This window comes from Aplysia californica, unplaced genomic scaffold, assembly GCF_000002075.1.
Source record: "Aplysia californica isolate F4 #8 unplaced genomic scaffold, AplCal3.0 scaffold00088, whole genome shotgun sequence".
In the NCBI taxonomy this organism is placed as follows: domain Eukaryota; kingdom Metazoa; phylum Mollusca; class Gastropoda; order Aplysiida; family Aplysiidae; genus Aplysia; species Aplysia californica.
In genome coordinates this window covers 653597-673841 of record NW_004797358.1, presented here as the reverse complement: position 1 = coordinate 673841, position 20245 = coordinate 653597, and the positions used below count along the sequence as shown (strand labels likewise).

The window sequence follows — 20245 nt, the reverse complement described above, 5'->3', positions numbered from 1 at the left end:
CTTCTCTCTCTTCGTGGCACCGTGCGCCACATACCCAGTGGAACATACAAAATGGCGCAAACTATGGTCATCCAGCGCGAACTGCGTTTTTTTCTTTACAAGGATATACGGTAGGCCTGGGCACTGGGCTACGGTATGGGAGGGAATATGTGCAAAAAAAGAGGGGTGAAGATGGTGAGGCGGGCTTGGGAGAGTAAGATGAAGAGAGGAAAAGGAAGAGAGAGAGAGAGAGAGAGAGAAAGAGAGAGAGAGAGAGAGAGAGAGAGGGAGGAGAGAGAGAGAGAGAGAGAGAGAGAGAGAGAGAGAGAGAGAGAGAGAGAGAACGAGAAAAAAGGGGAGATGTGTCTGATAAAGACTGTCTATAAACTTTACGTTTTGATCCCCATGTTGACTAGTTGTGAAACAAAGTAGTTTAAAAATAAAAAAGGCGGTGGGTTGGAGATTTGTGGGAGAAGTAGAGGTGGAGAAAAAAAACAACAGTTGTCTTGCCGAGTAACAGAAAATTATTTATGAAACAGACAGGAGGGTAAATCTTACTGTAAGATCCTGCTGAAAGGTTTCGTTATTAAAACATACCACAAAGTATTGAATTTGACACAGTGATTGCAAGATTGAACAGGTGTGCCATTACTAGCTTTCATGAGTTATGGTTAATGTAAAGGACTACGTTGTCTTAGGCCTAGAAAGCATAGGTAAAAGGCCTTCACTTAGACTTAAGATAGCCAAGGCCTTCACACATGATCATTATAGAGCAAAAGAGAGTCAAAATCAGCTTTAACTGATTGCTTACAATGATGCCTTTGTCTATGAATTATTGAGCACAGTAATTTTGTTTCCTTTTTTTTTAACACGAAGTGTATCCCCCCTCCTCCATGGTTTTAACTATTGAAAAGGTAATGATAATTACAGTATCCTTTGTCTTTTAAAATGGGATACAAATTTACTAACTGTAGACCTACTGATGCGTAATAACAAAGAGTCTACATAACAAGAGGGGCCACTTCTCTCTTTGAGCCAATTAAAAAAGTGTCCTCAAAATTTGGTGGCGCCCTCTTCACAAAAGCGCACCTTTTGCGAACAGAGTCACCCTACTTGAGTTTAAAAAATCAAAGTGAAACTAGCAAGTTTTTGAATAAATTTCGGAAGAACGCTTTTTTAAAATGGTTACGCTGACAAAAAAACCTCTTCCGGAAGAAAGAGTGATTGTTTTCTTCGTTTAATTTGACTTTAGAATGAAAGGCGAGAGGTCATTAAAATAAAAAAAAACTAAAACTCCACACTGAACGAACCCGAACTGCTGATGAACAGCAGTCGATCTGCGCACGCAAGGAGGTGCTATTCCTATTCTTCTTCTGGAAAAATGAAAGAGAGCTTCAAAACAGACTGCAGCGCCATCTGAAGCAAAGAGCATACTTCCTGCGGACACTTTTTTGGCTGAGTGGCCCATCTTGTTATTTACTATCTTTGGTAATAATTAACCTATGTCGTTGGGTTCCTTCGTCTATTATGACAATAATAAAGCGTTATCTCACTCATTGCTCCTCCCCTTTGCCTTCTGTCAAGTATTTATTGCTTTCCTTCATCTCTGACCGAAATCCCCTCTCATATTCAGGTCTTAACTCATCATTGTTTTGTAAACGCACCAATTAAAATTCTAAGAATGAAAGGCTGGCTCAACATTACACAAAGGCGACCGGACAGTCCCAGAGTACAGGCGCAAAGTCTGTCCAGCAAATTCGGATGCACATGTGATAGATGGTCACAAAAACAAAAGCACCGATGAAATCACAGTTCGATTTGATCCCATCTGATTCGGCCTTTTCGGCCCTGCCTACTGAATCACGCCTTGCTGTAGTTCGATGTTCAGAGAAATCAAAGACGTCCAAAAGTTCACACCGGGTGTGATCCTTTCATTGTAAGGCCCTCAGCGCCTGAGGCGAATATTGTAAAACTCGTCAAGAAATTTAGAGCAGAGATGTGATCGTATCATGTATGAGTGTGGATGATCTATGAAGTTTTTTTTGTTCAGTAAAAAAAAAAAATCTAAAGTGTGGGAACTTCAGACTCCAGAGTGGGATCTTATAAGGGATGACTTTTCTGTAACAAAATTTGTTGTTTTTTGGGGGGTAGTTTCTTTTTTTTTTCTTCTTTAAACAACGGAATCTTAAGTGAACCGGGTATCATAAACAATGGGATCTCAGGTGCAAACTACTATGATAGATCAAACTGGGTACAGTAGATTTACTATTAAAGGAGACTCAGACTCTTACCACCCACCCCCCTCCCTTCATCTTTCTTTAACAGAGAAGTTATTCGCCGTTTTTGTTAAGTAGGTACTGGATTTTTTAAAAATGGGTATGGAGCTGCTAGGACATAGACTATATTTTGATATCAGTAATAGTAATGAGATAAAAGGGCTTTAAAACATAAAATAAGTCTACTGACTTTCTGAATCTCAAGGATCTCAGAATAAAACCTTCTTTCCTATCTAGATTTCAGTGCGAGAGTCGGGCAGCGCGCAGCGCAGGTTCTATCAGGCGTACGTTGCCGCCCACATAGCAGCCCCCATGACTGTATAACCTCATTGCTTTGTACACAAACAAACTTGTCATCCAAGTTTTCAGCATTACAAAACTTTCCAATAATTTCACTCCTGTTTAACCTAGTTACATAAAATAAAGATCAAACTGAGTAGAAATGGATCATCCAAGCTAAAACATACAGTTTGGTCTTAAATTACAAGGACCAGCGGGGTTTTTGTTACAGCTGTAATCAATCAAGCCATATACTATATAAGCGTTAATTTTCAGACACCAAAAGGCAGAAGATTTTGGCAGAGTCCACTAACTAAGGCTGTACCAGGTGACTTAGAGCTTTGGTCCTCCTCAGTGAGGTACAAGTAAACAGGTCCGATGAAGGAATATCCAGAATCTCCAAACCTTCCTCCGTTCATGGAATGGGCTTTCAAAGCTTCAGATGCTACTCCCTGGATTATTGAGTCATTTACAGTGGTCCAGAAAAAGAGGCTTGCGTGGAATGAGACATATGACTGATCATTCTCTTCATATGATCTGCAGAGTAAATAAGATCCATGAATTACGAAAACCATAAGTGCAGTTTCGTCTTCAAAAGGAATTTTAGGAAAGATTTGCATATTTTATTTGGACTGGTACTTAAAAACAAATTTTTAATAAAACAAGGACACAATCAAACAGATTCCTAGCTACTGAGGATAATTCTCACAAAGCAAGTTTCTCTCCCCCCATCCCTCCCTCTCTCTCCCACGAGCTACAACAGAGTACACAAGTCACCAATAAAGTGTTAGGTAAAGGCACATCTAGTCAAATGTCCACTATATATGTGATGCTTGAGTAGGCCTTTGCATATTCCCGAGGATGGTACTGGACTGGATCCCCTCGGGCAAAGCTGGGTCTAGGATCAGTATTAGGTAGAAGGTAGGTAAGTTTCTTCCTCAGTTGATCAGTTAATGCTTTTAGAAGCCAGCTTGTATCACGGCCACATCTCATTTGTATTATAGTACCTTAACCACTAGGCAACCTTGTAACAAAAAAGGCAATATTATTTCAACAGAGCGATTTCACACAAAATATAAAACAATGAGAAAATAGTGAACTGCTTGAAATCTTAAACTGCTCCAATTGTGAGGCATCATGGTGAAATCAAGCACCCGTAAAAATAATGAAATCGAAGAAAACGTTATCTTTCTTTCTGTTAGGCAATTTTTATCAAATTTTTATTTTTTGGCTCAACACCTTTATGTCCATCTAAAACACATTGATGTGTAGCTTTTACTGAAAGACGCTGATTTAAGGCACAAAAAATGTAAACCTACAGTTTCCAAGGACTCTCAAGCTTTTAAAGTCACGAAACTTTGGTGGCCACTTTCTCTCTAATTTTACCTCTAAAACCACTTCTTTAAATCCGCATAATCTAGACTTCTATTGCAGACAGACGGATAATATTTTCACCGAAAGCAAGACAAATGAACAAACCTTAACTCATTCGCTACGTATTATTTTCGGCTTGTGGACAAATTTTTTTTCGGGAGGGCGAAAGAGATGATGACTAGTGGGCAGTTAAAAGGTTAAGGTCTTTGGGGCCACAAATTCAAATAAATATCAACATATTACATACCAACATTTTCAGTATGGTTTGTAGAATACATCTGTAATGTTTGTTTATGTATTTTTCAACTTTGGTTCCTGAAAGAGGCGATTATACAACACAATTTTGATTGGATGCAGATAAAATTTGAAAATAAAAAATTAATAATCTTTGGTGAAACTTAAAAAATATGTTTGCACCTAGTCAAATGATACATCAAAATAACCATAAATGAATATAGAAGAGGAAAATATTGAAAAGTTTGCAGTTATCTACATACATTCCATAATATTTGTACATTTGGATCATAACATCCGATATTGAAAAAAAATAAAAATTTATAATCTTGAAAAACGATAACAAACAGAAAAAACCCACTCGTTTCTTATATGGAATTATTCATAATTGCATTTGGAATAAACCTATACATGTCTTGAGTGGCACTTTTTGTGTAATTTCATCAAAAAGTAGTGATTTTGGGGAGAAAAAAATATTTTGACAATTTAGATCTAGACCTAGATCTAGATATAGCACTCAAAAATATTAATTTCTCAATAACAGTGCATTGGCAATGAGTCCAATCGTATCAATATTATACAAAAGAGTCCTACATTTCTTAAGTGGGCAAAATAATGATAGATATGGTTTTGTAAAATTACTAAGACTGGTGTCCGGGCTATAATTTTGGCATCTCGATAAAACAAAGTCGAATAAACTACGAAATCGCCTTTCAAAACTGAATCTAAATTTCCGATTTTCAGTGGAAATGCTTGACCCGGAAGTCAACATTATATTATGAACTTTATTTAAACCTGGATATGTGGATTGGAATAGAATCTGAGGTAAAATAAAGATCGGGTCTTGAGCCGCCGGGGGCAGCTTAGCGAACTGACGACACATTAGCCGCGCCGCCCCCCACGGCTCGGCGTAGCGAATGAGTTAAGATGATGCCAATAACTCCATATGCCTAAAAATTGATGAAAGCCTGTTTCCACTGCATTATAACACATGATTAATTTCTGATAAAACTTGGTATGCTTACCCCATGCCATGGAATTCTGGATAAATAAGACCCAAGTGGGAAAACTTTTGTGTAGCCTGAAAAGTAGAAGTAAAGTCCTCCTTGATTGGTTTGCTCATTAATAAATAATGCAAATGTCTAGGAAATATCAATGTGTCATAGTAAAAGACCAGCCTGGCCATGAAACTATGTGCCGACAATATTTCTCTTATACATAAGGATATAGGACACTCATCCTGACTTAAAAGTTAACATAAAAGGCACTCTTATTGTATGGTAAGAGGCCAAAAAAAACCTTTAAAATTTCATAGTTGAGCATATTCTGCACTAATCTGGCAAATAGGCACATTCGTGTGAGGAGCACATACCTGACATGCTATGCTGATGCCATCATCTAAGGAGAGGGGAAAGCATGTTTTGGGGAACCATTGCCTTTAATCAAAGCATAATTGGACCAGACTTCTTCCAGAATGTGGGTCATGGACAAAGAATTGAGGTCACAGCTCAGTGCTATATTGCACACGTTCTTTAGCCTCTTGTGGCACCCTTTTTCCACAGACATCCGAACAGACAGTGCTGTAAAACTCTTACTAAACTAAATGACATCCAAACTTTTTTTCTCAGCAAGACAATACAAGACCTCTTACTGCCCCTGTAACACAGCAGTTCTTGGAGCAGAACAACACCAATTGTTCGCCTCATCTGGCTCGTTCACCTGACTTAAAGGTGCCACTAAGCATGTTTGGGATGCTATCCAGAGGCAACTCAACCAGCTGCAACCACAGAAACAGACAACTTATCAATTGGCCACAGCCATCGGCCAGGTAGGTGTATAGTTCTAGAGTTAACAAATTAACACTCTTATCTATGGGTTGAACATGCAGGGCAGTTATTGCAGCCAATGGAAGTCACACACAGTACTAACTTCCTGTCCAAAGGTCAAGGTCACAGAATTAACATAGTGGCTCTAAAACTACACTATAACACCCACCTATTGACAGGATACATTTAAGTTTCAAACCTTTGTTGAGTTTAATGTGTTTTGTACATATTTCAAATGCTCGTGTTTCTTTTGCCTCAGAAAATATTACGAGAAGTCATATTTACACTTCTTTGCTTTCCCTGTGAAACATAGTACATTATTTATCCTGCAGCTTTCTTCCTAGTTTTCAGCTTTGACTGAATAAGATAAACTCTCTAGATATGCAGAATATCAATTCAAAGTAGCGGGTCAAAGAAACTGAGATAGAAAAGCAGCCTTTCAAATGTGAAGTTATAATCCATACCGCTCTCCCCATATTTTCAATCAGCTCCCTCGTCCTTCTGTCTTCAAGGTCGGTGTAGAATTTCTCAAACGAGACATTCAGATTCACAGTGACCCACAGACGTCTTGCCTCTCCAACTGTTCCGCAAAATTATCAGATATGTTACAGACATATGATCAGAACAGAGATACTAATAAAACTAATTCCCAGTGACACTGCATATTGGATTCACCAATTTAAATCTGGGCTAGCCATATTTCCTTCATGGATGGGACAAAACCGGCCATTTCACCATAATTCGATCGAATTCCATTAAATTAGATGTGTTCGTTTTACAGGGTTGCAAATCAAATCAGTTGTGCTGTGCTAAAATGGCAACTTTTGCCTCTCCAAGAAAGAAAATCTCACTGGTCCTGACTGAATCAAATGAATTCGATTTCCTATATGCACCAGGTATGAAGGATTTAAAAACAAAGCAATTTCTGTTTATATCAATATGTTAACTTTGCATGATCATTACTTTTTAGTCACTGTCATGTTTTCCTCATAAATTAAGGTGTTCATACCATGAAAAACACAACACCAACATAGAAAATTGACCTTGACATTTAATGGTCAGCAACAGAGATCACTTTCTTCCAACTGCTATATACGTTTTGTATTCTGTTTTGACATTACGATAAAAAATTACAATTCAAAAAGGACAAAAAAGTTAAAATTCAAATAGGAAGACCAAATGAAAGAAGATGATGCCAAAGAGTGGACCCAAAATTATGCAGTGGAATTATATAACAACTAGAAGTTAAGACCATTGAAAGATAGGTGTGTAGGTGGTGCCCCAATGACCTTTTATCTCTCTCTCTCTCTCTCTCTCTCTCTCTCTCTCTCTCTCTCTCTCTCTCTGTCTGTCCAATCATTAATTGGCGGTCGGTCACTTCTTCTCTTTCTGTGTCTGTCCATTTGCTAACTTGTCTCTCTGCCTAGGATTCTGTCTATCTCTTTCCCTGTCTGTCTGTCTATCTCTGTCCTTCTGACACTCCATATTCCCCTTTCACTAATTGTTCTCTTTGATAGGTTGCATTGTTATTACATGACATGATAATCTCTAAATAATCGGTACAAAGGGTATTGTACACATTACCTGAATGACGGATATCAACCGAAATTGTAGGTAAGGAAAACACTGGTTCATAAGCCACCTGAAAGAAAAGGTTTTAATTATAAATGAAAGATATAGAGAAGTTGAAAATGTAGGACAATTTACCAACAATGTCTAATGAATCTCATCTTTTTGCTTTTGTAGGATTTTGTCAGTGCTACTACAAACAGAATGTGTTATTTTAAAAGTAAAGCAATCCACCCCCCTCACCCCCTTCCCAAAACAACACATAAAGCTGGCAAGAACTGCTCTTGGAAGGATAAGGATTAAAGTCAACAAGTCAAATTTTACGTGTCTCAAGAGGGGAGGAGAGTGACAGCAATCTATGTGGAAAAGCCAGAAGAATATCAAACCAGCTGATAACTGTCACGATCAGCAAACAGACCCTTTCATGGATCCTGGAGAGGAGGGAGGAGCAGCTATGGCAATTGTGCTGCCTACAATGATGCCTATTCTACAACCCAGAAAGTTAGCAAGTAAGTAACTTTAAGCACAAGTTTGCAGGGTAAGTTTCAAAACCAACAGTTTCATGGTAGCCAGGTATCTACTTCTATTCTAAACAGAAGGGTGATCATCACCTGGTTTCCAGTATTATAAGTCATTTACTGTTAGTTGTAGGTTATTCCACCTTTGCCCACAACCGATATTGTCATTCAATATTGTAGAACCATAAAATTCCCTTTAAGTCTGCTCCTATTAAACCTATTTGCATAAAATAAACACCAAACAGAGAAGAAATGAATTATTTTCACAATGAACATAAAGTTTTATTGTATTCAAAATGGATATGTTGGGGATTTGCAGATTTTTTTATGACTTTAAACAACAGTCACAGTAAGTATACAAGAATAGAATAGAAAGACTTCAACTTTATACACTAATGAATGAACTCGATTCAGTAGGAAAGGTTTTTCCTTTCCTCCAATACTAATATACAGATCAATCTGTCGTTTGTAATCTGTTGAGATGTACTGTGCTGAAAATTTTTTTTACTTCAGTTTCCTAATCTGAGGTACCTGTTGTATGTATTCAATAAATATTTTGTCAAAAGTCAAAATTTAAATGTTGAAGAAAACATGAAAAAAAAAATAATGTAGAGGTACACTCCTGCCAAATTTTGCTCTGTTTTCAGTACATTTGAATAGCTTGCCGACTGTGTCAGTTGTCAGAGATTCGATGACTATCTGAATTGTCTGTATCAGCAATGAACAAGCTAAACCATGAGTAGCTATGCTCTTAAATTTAAAAATACAGCGACAAAAGTGCCTGTCGCTTTTTCAATTTTGACAAAATCTAAGTTTCCATGGCGAGCTCCTTTGAGAATCAAATGGAAGGCTATCTCCAGTGATAGAATATCAAATGACATAATAGAAGGTAAAGGGTTTGGACCATTATTGCGCTGAAAAATGTACAGCCTTCTCCGTGTTGCGGTGTTTTTCCCAAAATGAGCAAAAATGGAATCAGACCACTGTTAATTTCGATTTAGTTGAGTCCTAGAATTGTTTCCCAATTTGCCCTGAACCAACTTACCATTGATGGATTATAATATGCAAACTTAGGCATGTTTGCTAAAGTTTGCAAAAACACCTCCACTGCATGCTGGCTTCTTCCATCACGTAATACAACTTCTTCCCTGAAATGTGAAAATGAAATGGCAATTAGGGACAGTTCTGTGGGAGTTAACATATTACCTCATAATCAAAACAAATCAAAATATTGATCTTAAGAAACAAATTTTAAGACTAAAGTCAATATAGTCAATGTAGTCAATGTAGGCAACAATTTTTATGGTATTTGAGGATGAACTTGCATTTTCTCAGTAAGGTGAATAAGAATGTTTAAAATCAATATTTAACCTTTTTGCACTGACACAAAGTTCCCTTGTTCCAAACAGAAACATAAGACAAAAAATATTAAAGGCTGGTAAAAATGGAAAGTTTTACCTGTAAAACCAAGAAATATAGAATGTCCAAAATAAAGCAGGTTGGAAAGAGTAATAACAGGCTATACACTGTTCCAATATAAGTAAAGATAATAAAGGTTCTTGTTGATGTTTCACTGACTAAGCAATACAAATTGTGAGTGCCAAAGTCCATGAGCTCTAAGACCTGATCCCTCTCTATCAAGGAGAGATCAACCTTTACAAACATGTCTGGTAACATGCTTAATTGTGTTTTGAAAAAGTGTTAAAAAGTGTCATAAGACATGAGGAACATACGGAAATGCCTTCTCGACATTTAAAGATTGTTTACCTACTGGTGATTTTTTCATAAATCGTTTGGAAAAAAAACAACCTGCAAAAGTATTCACTGGCAGAGTTATATAGAGGAGTAGCAAGTTCATCTCTACAATTAACATATATGCACGAAGCATCCAATAAAATTATCAAAATCTTGAAAATCTCTCATACAGTTTGGTACCTCTGGTACATACTGTAGATATATGCTGTTATTCATGGAATCAAACGATATATTTTTAACACACAAAAATGTTGCATCCACAGGAGAGGCAGGTTCTTTATGGTAAAACATTACATAAAAGACAAAGGCATGACGTTTGAAAATACCACTTTTCATTTTTTTCAATATAGAGCAGTAAACACTTGAAGATATATGTGAGTCATTGCAGTGGAATTGGCTGTTAATCAAATTTTAGGGAATGGAGTTAAATCAATATTTTTTTTTTTACTGTTGGGCGATCTCTACTGAATAATAATTTTTTTTTTGCACTGAAACCTTCTCCATCCATTAAAGAGCATATTTTAAGGTGAATTCTACAGATAAATGTGGTTTACAGGCAAAAATATATTATTTTGTAGACTGCATACAAGTATTCAGTTTTACCAGCCACCAAACTTTAGTGGCCATTTGCTAATTTTACCAGTATCATCAGTTAACCCCTGCTTTCTTAAACCACATATATCTCCAATTCTAGGCAAGATAAATCAACCCTTTTTTCACCAAGTTAAAAAAAACCCCGACAGTCTTTAATTTGACAGCAATAATTCTATATGCCAAAGAATGGACCGTGGGTGGTTGGCAGGTACTCTGGTGAGGTTTGCTTCTTCTTTCCTATCAAACATCTATCATCCTTATCTCCACCTCCTTCTTTTTTATCTTTGTTACTCTCTTGTAACACCTCTTATAATCTTCTGGCGCTCATATGACCTTATGCAGCTGTGAGCGCCGTAAAACCTCCACTAAAACAAACAAAAGAATGGACCAGTGCCTGATTCAAACACACTGCGACATATCTGGGCGACAATGCAGTGGAATCAGGCGTAGTCAATCTTTGGACATACGGGGTTACTGGTATGATCTTAAAGCCTGTTCATTTGCCTTTCATTTGGTGAAAAAAAATATCCTAAAAAAAATAATTATTTTCAAAGTAAGGTTTTACGGCGCTCGGAACTGTATAAGGTCATATGAGCGCTAAAGGGTGGATGTCAACAGAGAAGTCCAAACGGGGAATCAGGCTTACTCTGCTCATCTCTCTAGCCTCAACAGCACATAGTCTGCTTCGACTATTAAGGCACCCCAAAAATAGCAGGTCACAAGAGAGTGACAAACAGGCAAAAGAAGTAGAGGAAAAACAACGATAGTAAGGATGAGGAAAGAAAAAACAGCAGTTCCCCTTATGTTGTTTCGGCACAGTATGAGCATGACATTAATAAGTCAGCCTATTAACAATTCTACTATGCATACTAACATGTAAATATCTCCTCTTTGGGAAAGGCCTAAAGACAAAAAAGACAAAAAATATCCATTTATGTTGAATTAAAGTCGAGATATTTGCAATGGAAGGAGGTCAGGGTTGCCTGGTTTCAGAGGTAAAATTGGCAAGAAAATGGCTGCCAAAATTGGGTAATTTCCATAGCTTGACAGTCCTTGGAAAATGAAAATTTACATGGTTTGTGCCTTCAATCAATGTTTTTCAGTAAAATCCACTCACAAATGTGTTTTTAATTGGATGTAAAAGGTGTTGAGCTAAAAAAAATGTTAAAAATAAAAATTACTCAACAGCCAGAAAAATGCTAATTTCTTTGATTTCATCATTTTGACGAGTGCCTGATTTCACCATGATGACTCACATAACATGTGCTTTTCTGATCCTCAGTATCAGGCAGGTTTCAATAAATTTCACTTACCATACATTGAACAAGTGAATGTTGAGTGGAACAAGTACGCGATCACCAATATCGGAACAGTAGTCATTACCCAGGACAGTTTGGATGTTGTTGCATTCTCCCTCTGGTTGGCATAGACCTCTGTAACAGGGCCACACATTAAAAAAGAAAACTTAATAGGGTATTGGTATAAAATTGCTCATAAATACAAACATATCAACATATCATCAGCCTGCTGTTAAAATGTACGGCACAGAGAAAGCAAAGTTTTTCAGGAGAGAGAAACATTTGACAAAATTGTATCAATATTATGTATTTTTCCTCTTTAAAAAAAATTAATTTGAATTTGAATTTTGCTAAAATAATTCTTGAGCAAATGCAAACTAGATCTAGAATCTATACCACAGATTAAGAAACTACAATAATAAACATTTTCAAAATTCTTTTTGCTTAGTACATAGCAACAACTGACCGATGATACAGATGTTACCTGTACCGTCATTATTAACTGACAAACTAGAGGGACATGAAGTCTACCTAAGTACATAAAGGGGGAGGGGGGGCGGGGGGGTGTCAACCATGGGACCATATTCATGGTCATTGGTCCTGTAGAGAATACACACAGAGTACATCCGTTCATGGACACCGCTGCCTATCCACCATCCTTGTATATATAATATGGAGCTTAATTAATAAAACACCACATAACAGGTTCGCACCAGGCTCGCAGTATGAATGAACATGCAACAGGATGAGGTGTCCTAATAGAAGGATGAAAGCATAAATGTTACAACAACAGTATTGTGAACTCAGTTTGCAGTTGCTTTGGCTGGAATAGTGTAGTTAGAAGAAGAGTAGATCATCTTGACCAAGCTCTAATCGATATTAGACCATCGACAGAGCTGCAAATTTTATTGAATGACAGCTGCATGCACCTAACAAGCCGTAATGTTTATTATTCTCCATGAGCCTGAAAGTAAAAAATATGTGCCTGCCACCAAAATGACGTGTTGTCAAAGTCATTTGAGATATCTATCATTGTGAATAAAATCCTGTAGACAATGACAAAAATAATTAGACTGGAAGCCAGAAAAAAAATAAGATAAGAGAAATATATATAAGACAGACTATTGAAAATTTGAGGCAAAGATTGTTCTAGAAACTTATAGCTCAGATTACAAAAACAATTGGTATAAAAATTGTAATATGTTATAACACACAGCAACCAATACGTTTCATTTTGATGAAGATATAGCTGTTAACACTGAATAAGTGATGCCATTTTTTGCAAAGAAAGTCAAGTTTGGACACACTGAACAGATTTCAAAAAAATTATTTACTGATCTGAAAGCTGAGAAAAATGTTCTATGAGTAAACTGGCAATCTGAGTAAAAAGACTGATTTCATTGAGAGATGAAAAACTCACAGTCTGTACATAATCTGCAAAAAGTTCCAACTCTTGCATGGAGTAGGAGAAAAAGGAAAAAAGGTAAAAAAAAGAGGAAGGAGAGGATGAAGAGGAAACAATTACTTCACATTTTTTTTTTCAATCCATCAGAGGCAACTTTTATCCTTCTCGTAAGTCAGTGTTATACAATTGATGCAACATTATGTCACCTTCATTATGTTCTTAAAAGCTGTATGCAATAGTTACCAAATTGTCTAAGCTCCAAAAGATAGTAGAGTTGAATAGCATGTAAATTAAAGATAACAATATTACCTTGAACCTCCGTTGAGTGTCCTGGTTACGTATTGCATCATCCCGTTGATAACTTCCTCTGGACTCACATCTGGCATCATTTTCAACATGTCGCAAGATGTCAGGGTGAGGTTCACACTTATTGAGATGTCTAGGAATGATGTGTTGTCACTGCGCACTGGAAAACCAAGAAGAACAATTAAGCCACCCTAAGGGTAATCATAATGTCTCAAAGTAAAGAAAGTGTGCACATGTTAGCAGATAACTTTTGACATCCCCCTCCCCTTCTCTTCATCGTTGTTGTGTTGTCCACATCTCCCTACTTCTCCAGTCAAAAGAGGTAATGATGTAACACCGTGAGGTTCAAACTATGCCACCCCAGCTGATTACCTTTTCTCATTTGTCCCTATATATAAACCATATCCCTGTTTTTTAATAGCTAGTACATGGATTTGATAGGATGGTGTGATGTGACACATGGGTTGGAGTGATAAATGTTTACTCGCAGCAAGGGAAAGGTAAGGTTATCATTTTATTCTCCCACAATTGTAACTGTTATTCGTTTCCATGGAATGATGACAGTTCTCTATAGTGTGTTCACATAGAGTGGAATAGATTTTTACCAGATACAGCAGAACCTATTCTAACCTTCACTTGTCCAAGAAAATCACCTGTACAAACAATCACTTACCATTTCCTACCTTGAGGTCTTAAAAAATATATATGTGTCTCGGCGCTGTGGAATCTGGCGCTTGTCAATTTTGGGGAATAAGGAGTTATCGGTATCATCTTAAAGCTTGTTCATTTGCCATGCTTTCGATTAAAAAATATCCATTTTTCTTGAATAGAAGTTGAGATATCTGTGATAGAAGGAGGTGGGGTCGCCTGATTTCAGAAGAAAAATTTTAGAGAAAAAGCCGCCTAAGTTTGGTAACTTCCAAAGCTCAAGAGTCCTAGGAAACTGCAAATTTGCATTTTTCAGGCCTTTAATCATTATTTTTTCACTAAATCCACAAATAAATGAATTTTTGAAAGGACATACAAGGTGTTAAGCCAAAAAAAAATTGAGAAAAATTTCCAAACTGGCTGAAAAAAGGAAGATTTCTTCAAGTACATTATTTTGACGAATGCCTGATTTCACTATGATGCCTTACATATTACAAAGACAAAGTCCAATATGTTCAAATGTTTAAGATAACCACTTTTCTCCCACTTTTCTCCTCAATAATGAGTAGCAAACTATGAAAATTTCAACTGTAATCTTACAATTATGCAAGTGATACTGTGGATAAATCTGATGTCAAATTTCAATTGGATCTTCCACACAACCTGACCAAGTGCTAGTATAACTATGTTTACTGACAACGTTGTCACTGTCAGTGTTCTAATCAACAATTTCTTTCAAGGTTTTTCTGTTACAAATATGGTTTAAAAAAAAATATTCTTTAATGGTATCATGACCAAGTTTTATTTGCATATATGTTGTGCTTTGGGATTGAATATTTACATTACCTATACATAAAAATCCCACACAAAACCTAGCCAGCTGCCTCTTTTTTTTCATCATTTGATCATCCCCATCAATATACTGATGTCTATCAGATGTCTGACAAATCATCTTGCTAAAAATTCTCAAAACTCAACAGTCTGCTAGGAAGAAAGTGATATTGAAATTTGAGAAGCAGAGACAGACAAAGGGACAAAGAACAATGTCCAGCTAAACAGGATGGATTTAGGAAAGGAAAAGAATCCCCATGATATATGATGCAGCTGTTTGGTACTTTGAGAAAATGGAAACAATATAGATAAAGTGAGAGAAATTTGGAGTATAAAAATTACCAGGATCGCTGTTGTCACATGCATATGACAAGTTGGTAGTATATGGGCAGAAATAACACACTTTGTCCGAGCCGTTGTTGTACTGGGGAGCCACGCACTTCTCACAACTCATACTGAGCCAAGAGAAACCTGTCCCTGCCTTGCACTTGACTGAGGGAAACACAGCATACATCAAATCAGATCTGGCAGATTTTTTGGTACAAATGCTCCCATTGCACAAACCCACACCAAAACACGTGTTGAGTTTTTGCTCACACAAATGTACACAAACACACACACATGCAACCAGAATCAATTCTATACTCAGAACACCACACAATGAGTTATTATATAACATGTCAAAAGAAAACCAAAACTAACATGTAAAGAAAGTAACAGCAAAATGAGGTTACAATGAAATATTGTTCAACACAAGGAAACCTAGCTCACCAAGTTTGAGAATCCTCAACTGTAATCAGCATGAAACCCAGATGACTTAAAAATGAATATTTTGTCATTCAATCCAACAAAAACTTTCAGAACCTCAATGGTTCAACAGGCAGAAGACTAAAGCTATGAAGTCAATGCTGCATAAATATATTTTTATTAAGACATTTGTAAATTGTTATCAAGTAGAATTTATATATATTTTTCTTTTTATCCCAGTACCAATGGAGCTATAAATATAAGAAATAATAAGCATACCAATACATTCATCAGCTGAGAGAGCCATCTCTGTGAGGGTGGTGTAGCCTTCAGGGCAAGGTACACACTGACCATCATCAGTGTATTGTTCAATGGGACAAGAGACACACTCACCAATGTCATTGTTTTGTCCAATGGGGCACAAATCTGAGGGAAAAATCCAATTAAAAAAGTGACTTCTGAAATGAAAACTTTTCATGATGCCATACAAACGAGTTAGTGGAGGAGTTAATAAATTTATTTTAATATCATGGTACAATAAAGAAGCAGGTTCAAAATTTTGGAGCAGCAGCTGCACCTCTTGGTTCCCAAGCCACCTTCCCGGTACGTCTCTCATCCACACCCACAAAAAATATATGCTTTTTTCATGGCATTGCCTCACTGCCCAGGGCTATCAACTTCTGCCGATGCAAGAATCCACTGCATGGTCAATAGACAAAAAGGACCAAAAGTCTAAAAGGTAATTTATTACTAGAATTAAACTTTCATGTAATCTTCACGCCAATGTTCTTTGTTTCTCACCCCTCCCCAATAAAAAACAAAACAAAACAAAAACAACCCAAAACAACCACCAAAAAAACAAAACAAAAAACAAAAAACGGGAGAGAAAAGCAAAACACTTTCATTATAGTACAAGAAAGTTCTTTTTACCTCTTGTGAAAAAAACCAAGAATAGTTGAAGAAGAAATTAGCACACAAAGCTAATATCTGAAATGTTTTGCCTCACTTATTCACTAAATCTCCTTTCTTTAACTCACCCCCTAGATCCAACTATCCATATAATCAAAAATCAGCATTTCAGTTATATAATCAGCAGTACCTCCTTTTCATTCCTATATATATACACTGGCTTAATCTGCTTTCATTGTGCTGTCCATCTCAGATATCCTGGCTTTGATCCCCAATGAAAACAAAGCACGGTGCAGCTTATCTGGAGCGACACTTTTTTAAATGACACCTATATAGCTGTCAGTCTTTCACCACCATTTAAAACATGGCTACCTACAAGGGAAAAGCACAAACCTCCACTACAATTCCTGAACACGGTCTTCTCTGTACAGGTGAACTCTTTCCCACAATGGCGTGGCACGCCCACACTCTCCACGACATCACACCAACTGACAGCTGAGAACAAAAGTTTTGTAGCAAGCAATGACACTTCAACAACAATAAACTAATCCACAGTTCCACCTTACACACGAGAATATTTCTATAATTACAGCAAAGAGAATGCACTCTTGAGAAGAAAGAAATCAGTCTCATGGAAGTTATCTCTATTCTCGGTAAGCAAGTTCACTGTCATTCCAGGTAGCATTACTTTTCAAACAAACAAGAGTTCCATTTGTGTTTACAACATTAGTCTGGCTGTATTCACATTAGAAGTTGATTTAAGTAGTAAGCTGCCACAACACTCACCTTGCACTCCATTCCAACGATCCTCTGCTGTCCGGAAAAGGCCAAGTCCGCCTCTGAACTGGAACTCTCCAAACTGGCCATCCCAGGAGATATGAGCCTTAAGCATTCTTACCGCTATGGCTTCTAGCACTGTCTTGTTCACAGAATTCTTAAATACGCCTGTAGAATTCACCATGATGTAGGTCTCCCCACTGTTTTCATCATAATGATCGCTGCAAATAGTCACAAAGTAAAAAGATGCAAAAAAGAAAACAGCAGTTTTGATTACAGTATTTATGCTATGACAGGTGACTCACAAAAATAAGAAATTGCAAACTTGAAAGTACATTGGTCTCCACATAACAGCCCATGGCTAATCACTTATGCTAGGAGCAAAATCTTGGCCAAATTCCACGTCATGGAAACTAAAATGGGGTACTGTATGTACTCAATTCAAAGACGTTGAACCTTTGAGTGCAAAGAACACAGCTTGTTAACCTGACTTATGATTCAAAGACATTACTATTCTGTTGTCTGTTCACCAAAATCAAATGTGTTGTATATACCTGAAATATTCTCCTTAAAGGAACCAAAACTTACCTGATCTGATCTAGTTTTCCATAAAGATAGCCCAAATCTCCAAATTCTTCTGCAGCCTGTAAGAAAGAACAATGCAATTATTTAACAGACCAGTTGTGTTAATTATCTGGGCTTCAAATCACATCACCTCGAAGAAGCTTCGGGTCCCTTGAGACATCCTTCCTCCACACCCACCAATCCGCCCAGGCTTTTTACAATCCCACTGCCCTATTATGCTTTCTCAAAATGAAAATTTAGACTTTGCCCATTCTATTTCCAAACGAAAGTGTCACCTAGCACTTCACTCAATCCTCAGATAACTCATTTTCTCTCCTAAACCACAGGTTAGCACATTCTTATATTTGATCAATCCAAAGTTTCACCTACCAGCTCGCCCATTCTTTCTCCAAGTTTGAAGGCACTGTCACTCCACTGATACCGGATATCACTGAAAGGTTTGTCAAGGACCACGCTGAAGAACACCAGCCGCGCCTCGTAGTCTGTCACCAGAAATCAGGGATACATCATTAGGCACTTCTATACCTCTACATTCAAGACTGTTTTCTTTTAGGAGAACCCACAATTCAACATTGAGATATTTTGTCTTTTTTTAGTCTAAACTCTTAACATCTATTAAGACACACACTAATGTATATCCAGTAACACTGGCTATGTTTACAGGATAACTTGCTAAGGGAAAACATTTTGCACAAAAACTATTTTCATTTTTACTTCAAATTTCCTGGTGTCCACTTCACCTCATGAGCCAAGGGCATACCCCAGGAAAGTTTGCATACAGTGGGTGCTGTTAATCCTCACAGCAAGAACATTCACAAACCTGTACTCTGAACACCATCATTATATTCTACAGGACCAATTCAAGATGACCAACACTCCTGACTACAGTTAAAGGAATTCAACCGTAAAGACAAAGCAATGAACACTTAATTCTAGCAACTCATACTGATTTCATAATTCCCATCATACTGCTGACCACTATAGTAGAAAAGTCAATAGGCAAAATACTTCATGAACTTCTAGAAGCAAAACTTAACATTACTTTTTCTGCCAGCTAGTCCAATGTCAACAGTCATCAAAAACTTACCAACAAATTTCACCTCAGGTTTGATGGGAAATTCAAAATGCACGTCAAATCCGTCCTGTGTATAGGGGGAGAAAATCAGAAACATTACATCCATGAAGATTTTAAAAGGTAAACAACCCTTCCATGTTATACAATACACATCCATACAGTACAATGTAAATAAAGGACCCTTTATATAATATTATCCTTTTTCCATCTTTCCTCTACAAGAAACTAACATATGTATTCTCCATCTGACAGGCCACATTACACCCAATATTTCAAACATCCAATCATGTCTTTAAAGAAACATTCCCCCTAACAATCATAATACTTTTGTCAATGAAAAAGCTACAATCTTTCACACTGACCTTAACATTTCCAATGCTCACAGAAAACTTAGTCATATCCTATAGTTTCTATGTGAGAACACAAATGGCAGATGCACATCTCTGCTATTTTACTTACATATTCTGGACCAGAGTAGGCAATTTTGTAGAGTGGGGTCAGGTCATAAAAGTGTTCCAGAAGGACATCAACACTGCTACGGTTATGTCTTGATGCTGTCAGCAACTGTGCCAGCTCCCTGCCAGAAAAAACCCACACTATTAACTCTCTGCATACTAATTCACAAAAATGTTTGTCCTGTTGCAATACCACTTCCTAACAACAAGGACAGAATTATTGGTAGTCAGCACAATCACCTAATAGTAATAGGAAAATATACTTTCAAAACAAAATCACATCACAGAAAGAGGAAAACCAATTTAAAAAATAACATATACTACCACATATAAACAGAAAAGTTTTGGTTTACAGCAGTCATCTCATAGAAAACAAGAAACTGTCAATTGACACTAAAACCGGCACAAGGTTCACTTCTCACCAGGCATTGTAGACTTGTACACTGACTTTGCTCAGGAAACGGTCACAGGGGGTAGTCCCTCCACAGTCTGGGACACACACTTCCTTCTCATTCAGAGGGCCAGAGAGAATGTTCACACACTCTGGCTCACACAGACCACTGTGGGGAATCACATTGTACAAATGACTTACTTAGTAGGGACGGACACAAAAAAACCCACTTGCAAAGACACATTTTAAAATGCTACTCTTCTACTTCCAATAAACAAGTCTTCTTTGCACCTTGTCCTCTTACTGATTCAAAATTCAAATGTAAGGAATAAAAACGTTCCTAACTGTAGCAAATATTGAAAAGTGTTAATCATATACTGGACTTCTATCACAAAAAGCTGTCAGATTTGGAAA

The 20245-nt window shown here is 37.1% G+C and overlaps 1 protein-coding gene across 1 annotated transcript in view; it reads right to left on the bottom strand.

Moving 5' to 3' along the window:
* Window positions 1-20245, bottom strand: part of LOC101854936 — a gene marked incomplete at both ends in the record, with an annotated part of 275129 nt that overhangs the window by 103413 nt on the left and 151471 nt on the right. Inside the window, 16 exon segments of the mRNA XM_013080473.1 lie at window positions 2860-3071; window positions 5168-5223; window positions 6433-6548; window positions 7553-7610; window positions 9101-9203; window positions 11718-11837; window positions 13417-13573; window positions 15235-15384; window positions 15919-16065; window positions 16942-17043; window positions 17335-17546; window positions 17914-17969; window positions 18280-18392; window positions 18998-19052; window positions 19445-19562; window positions 19863-20000. Of these exon segments, the coding sequence (XP_012935927.1) occupies window positions 2860-3071; window positions 5168-5223; window positions 6433-6548; window positions 7553-7610; window positions 9101-9203; window positions 11718-11837; window positions 13417-13573; window positions 15235-15384; window positions 15919-16065; window positions 16942-17043; window positions 17335-17546; window positions 17914-17969; window positions 18280-18392; window positions 18998-19052; window positions 19445-19562; window positions 19863-20000 (1913 nt within the window).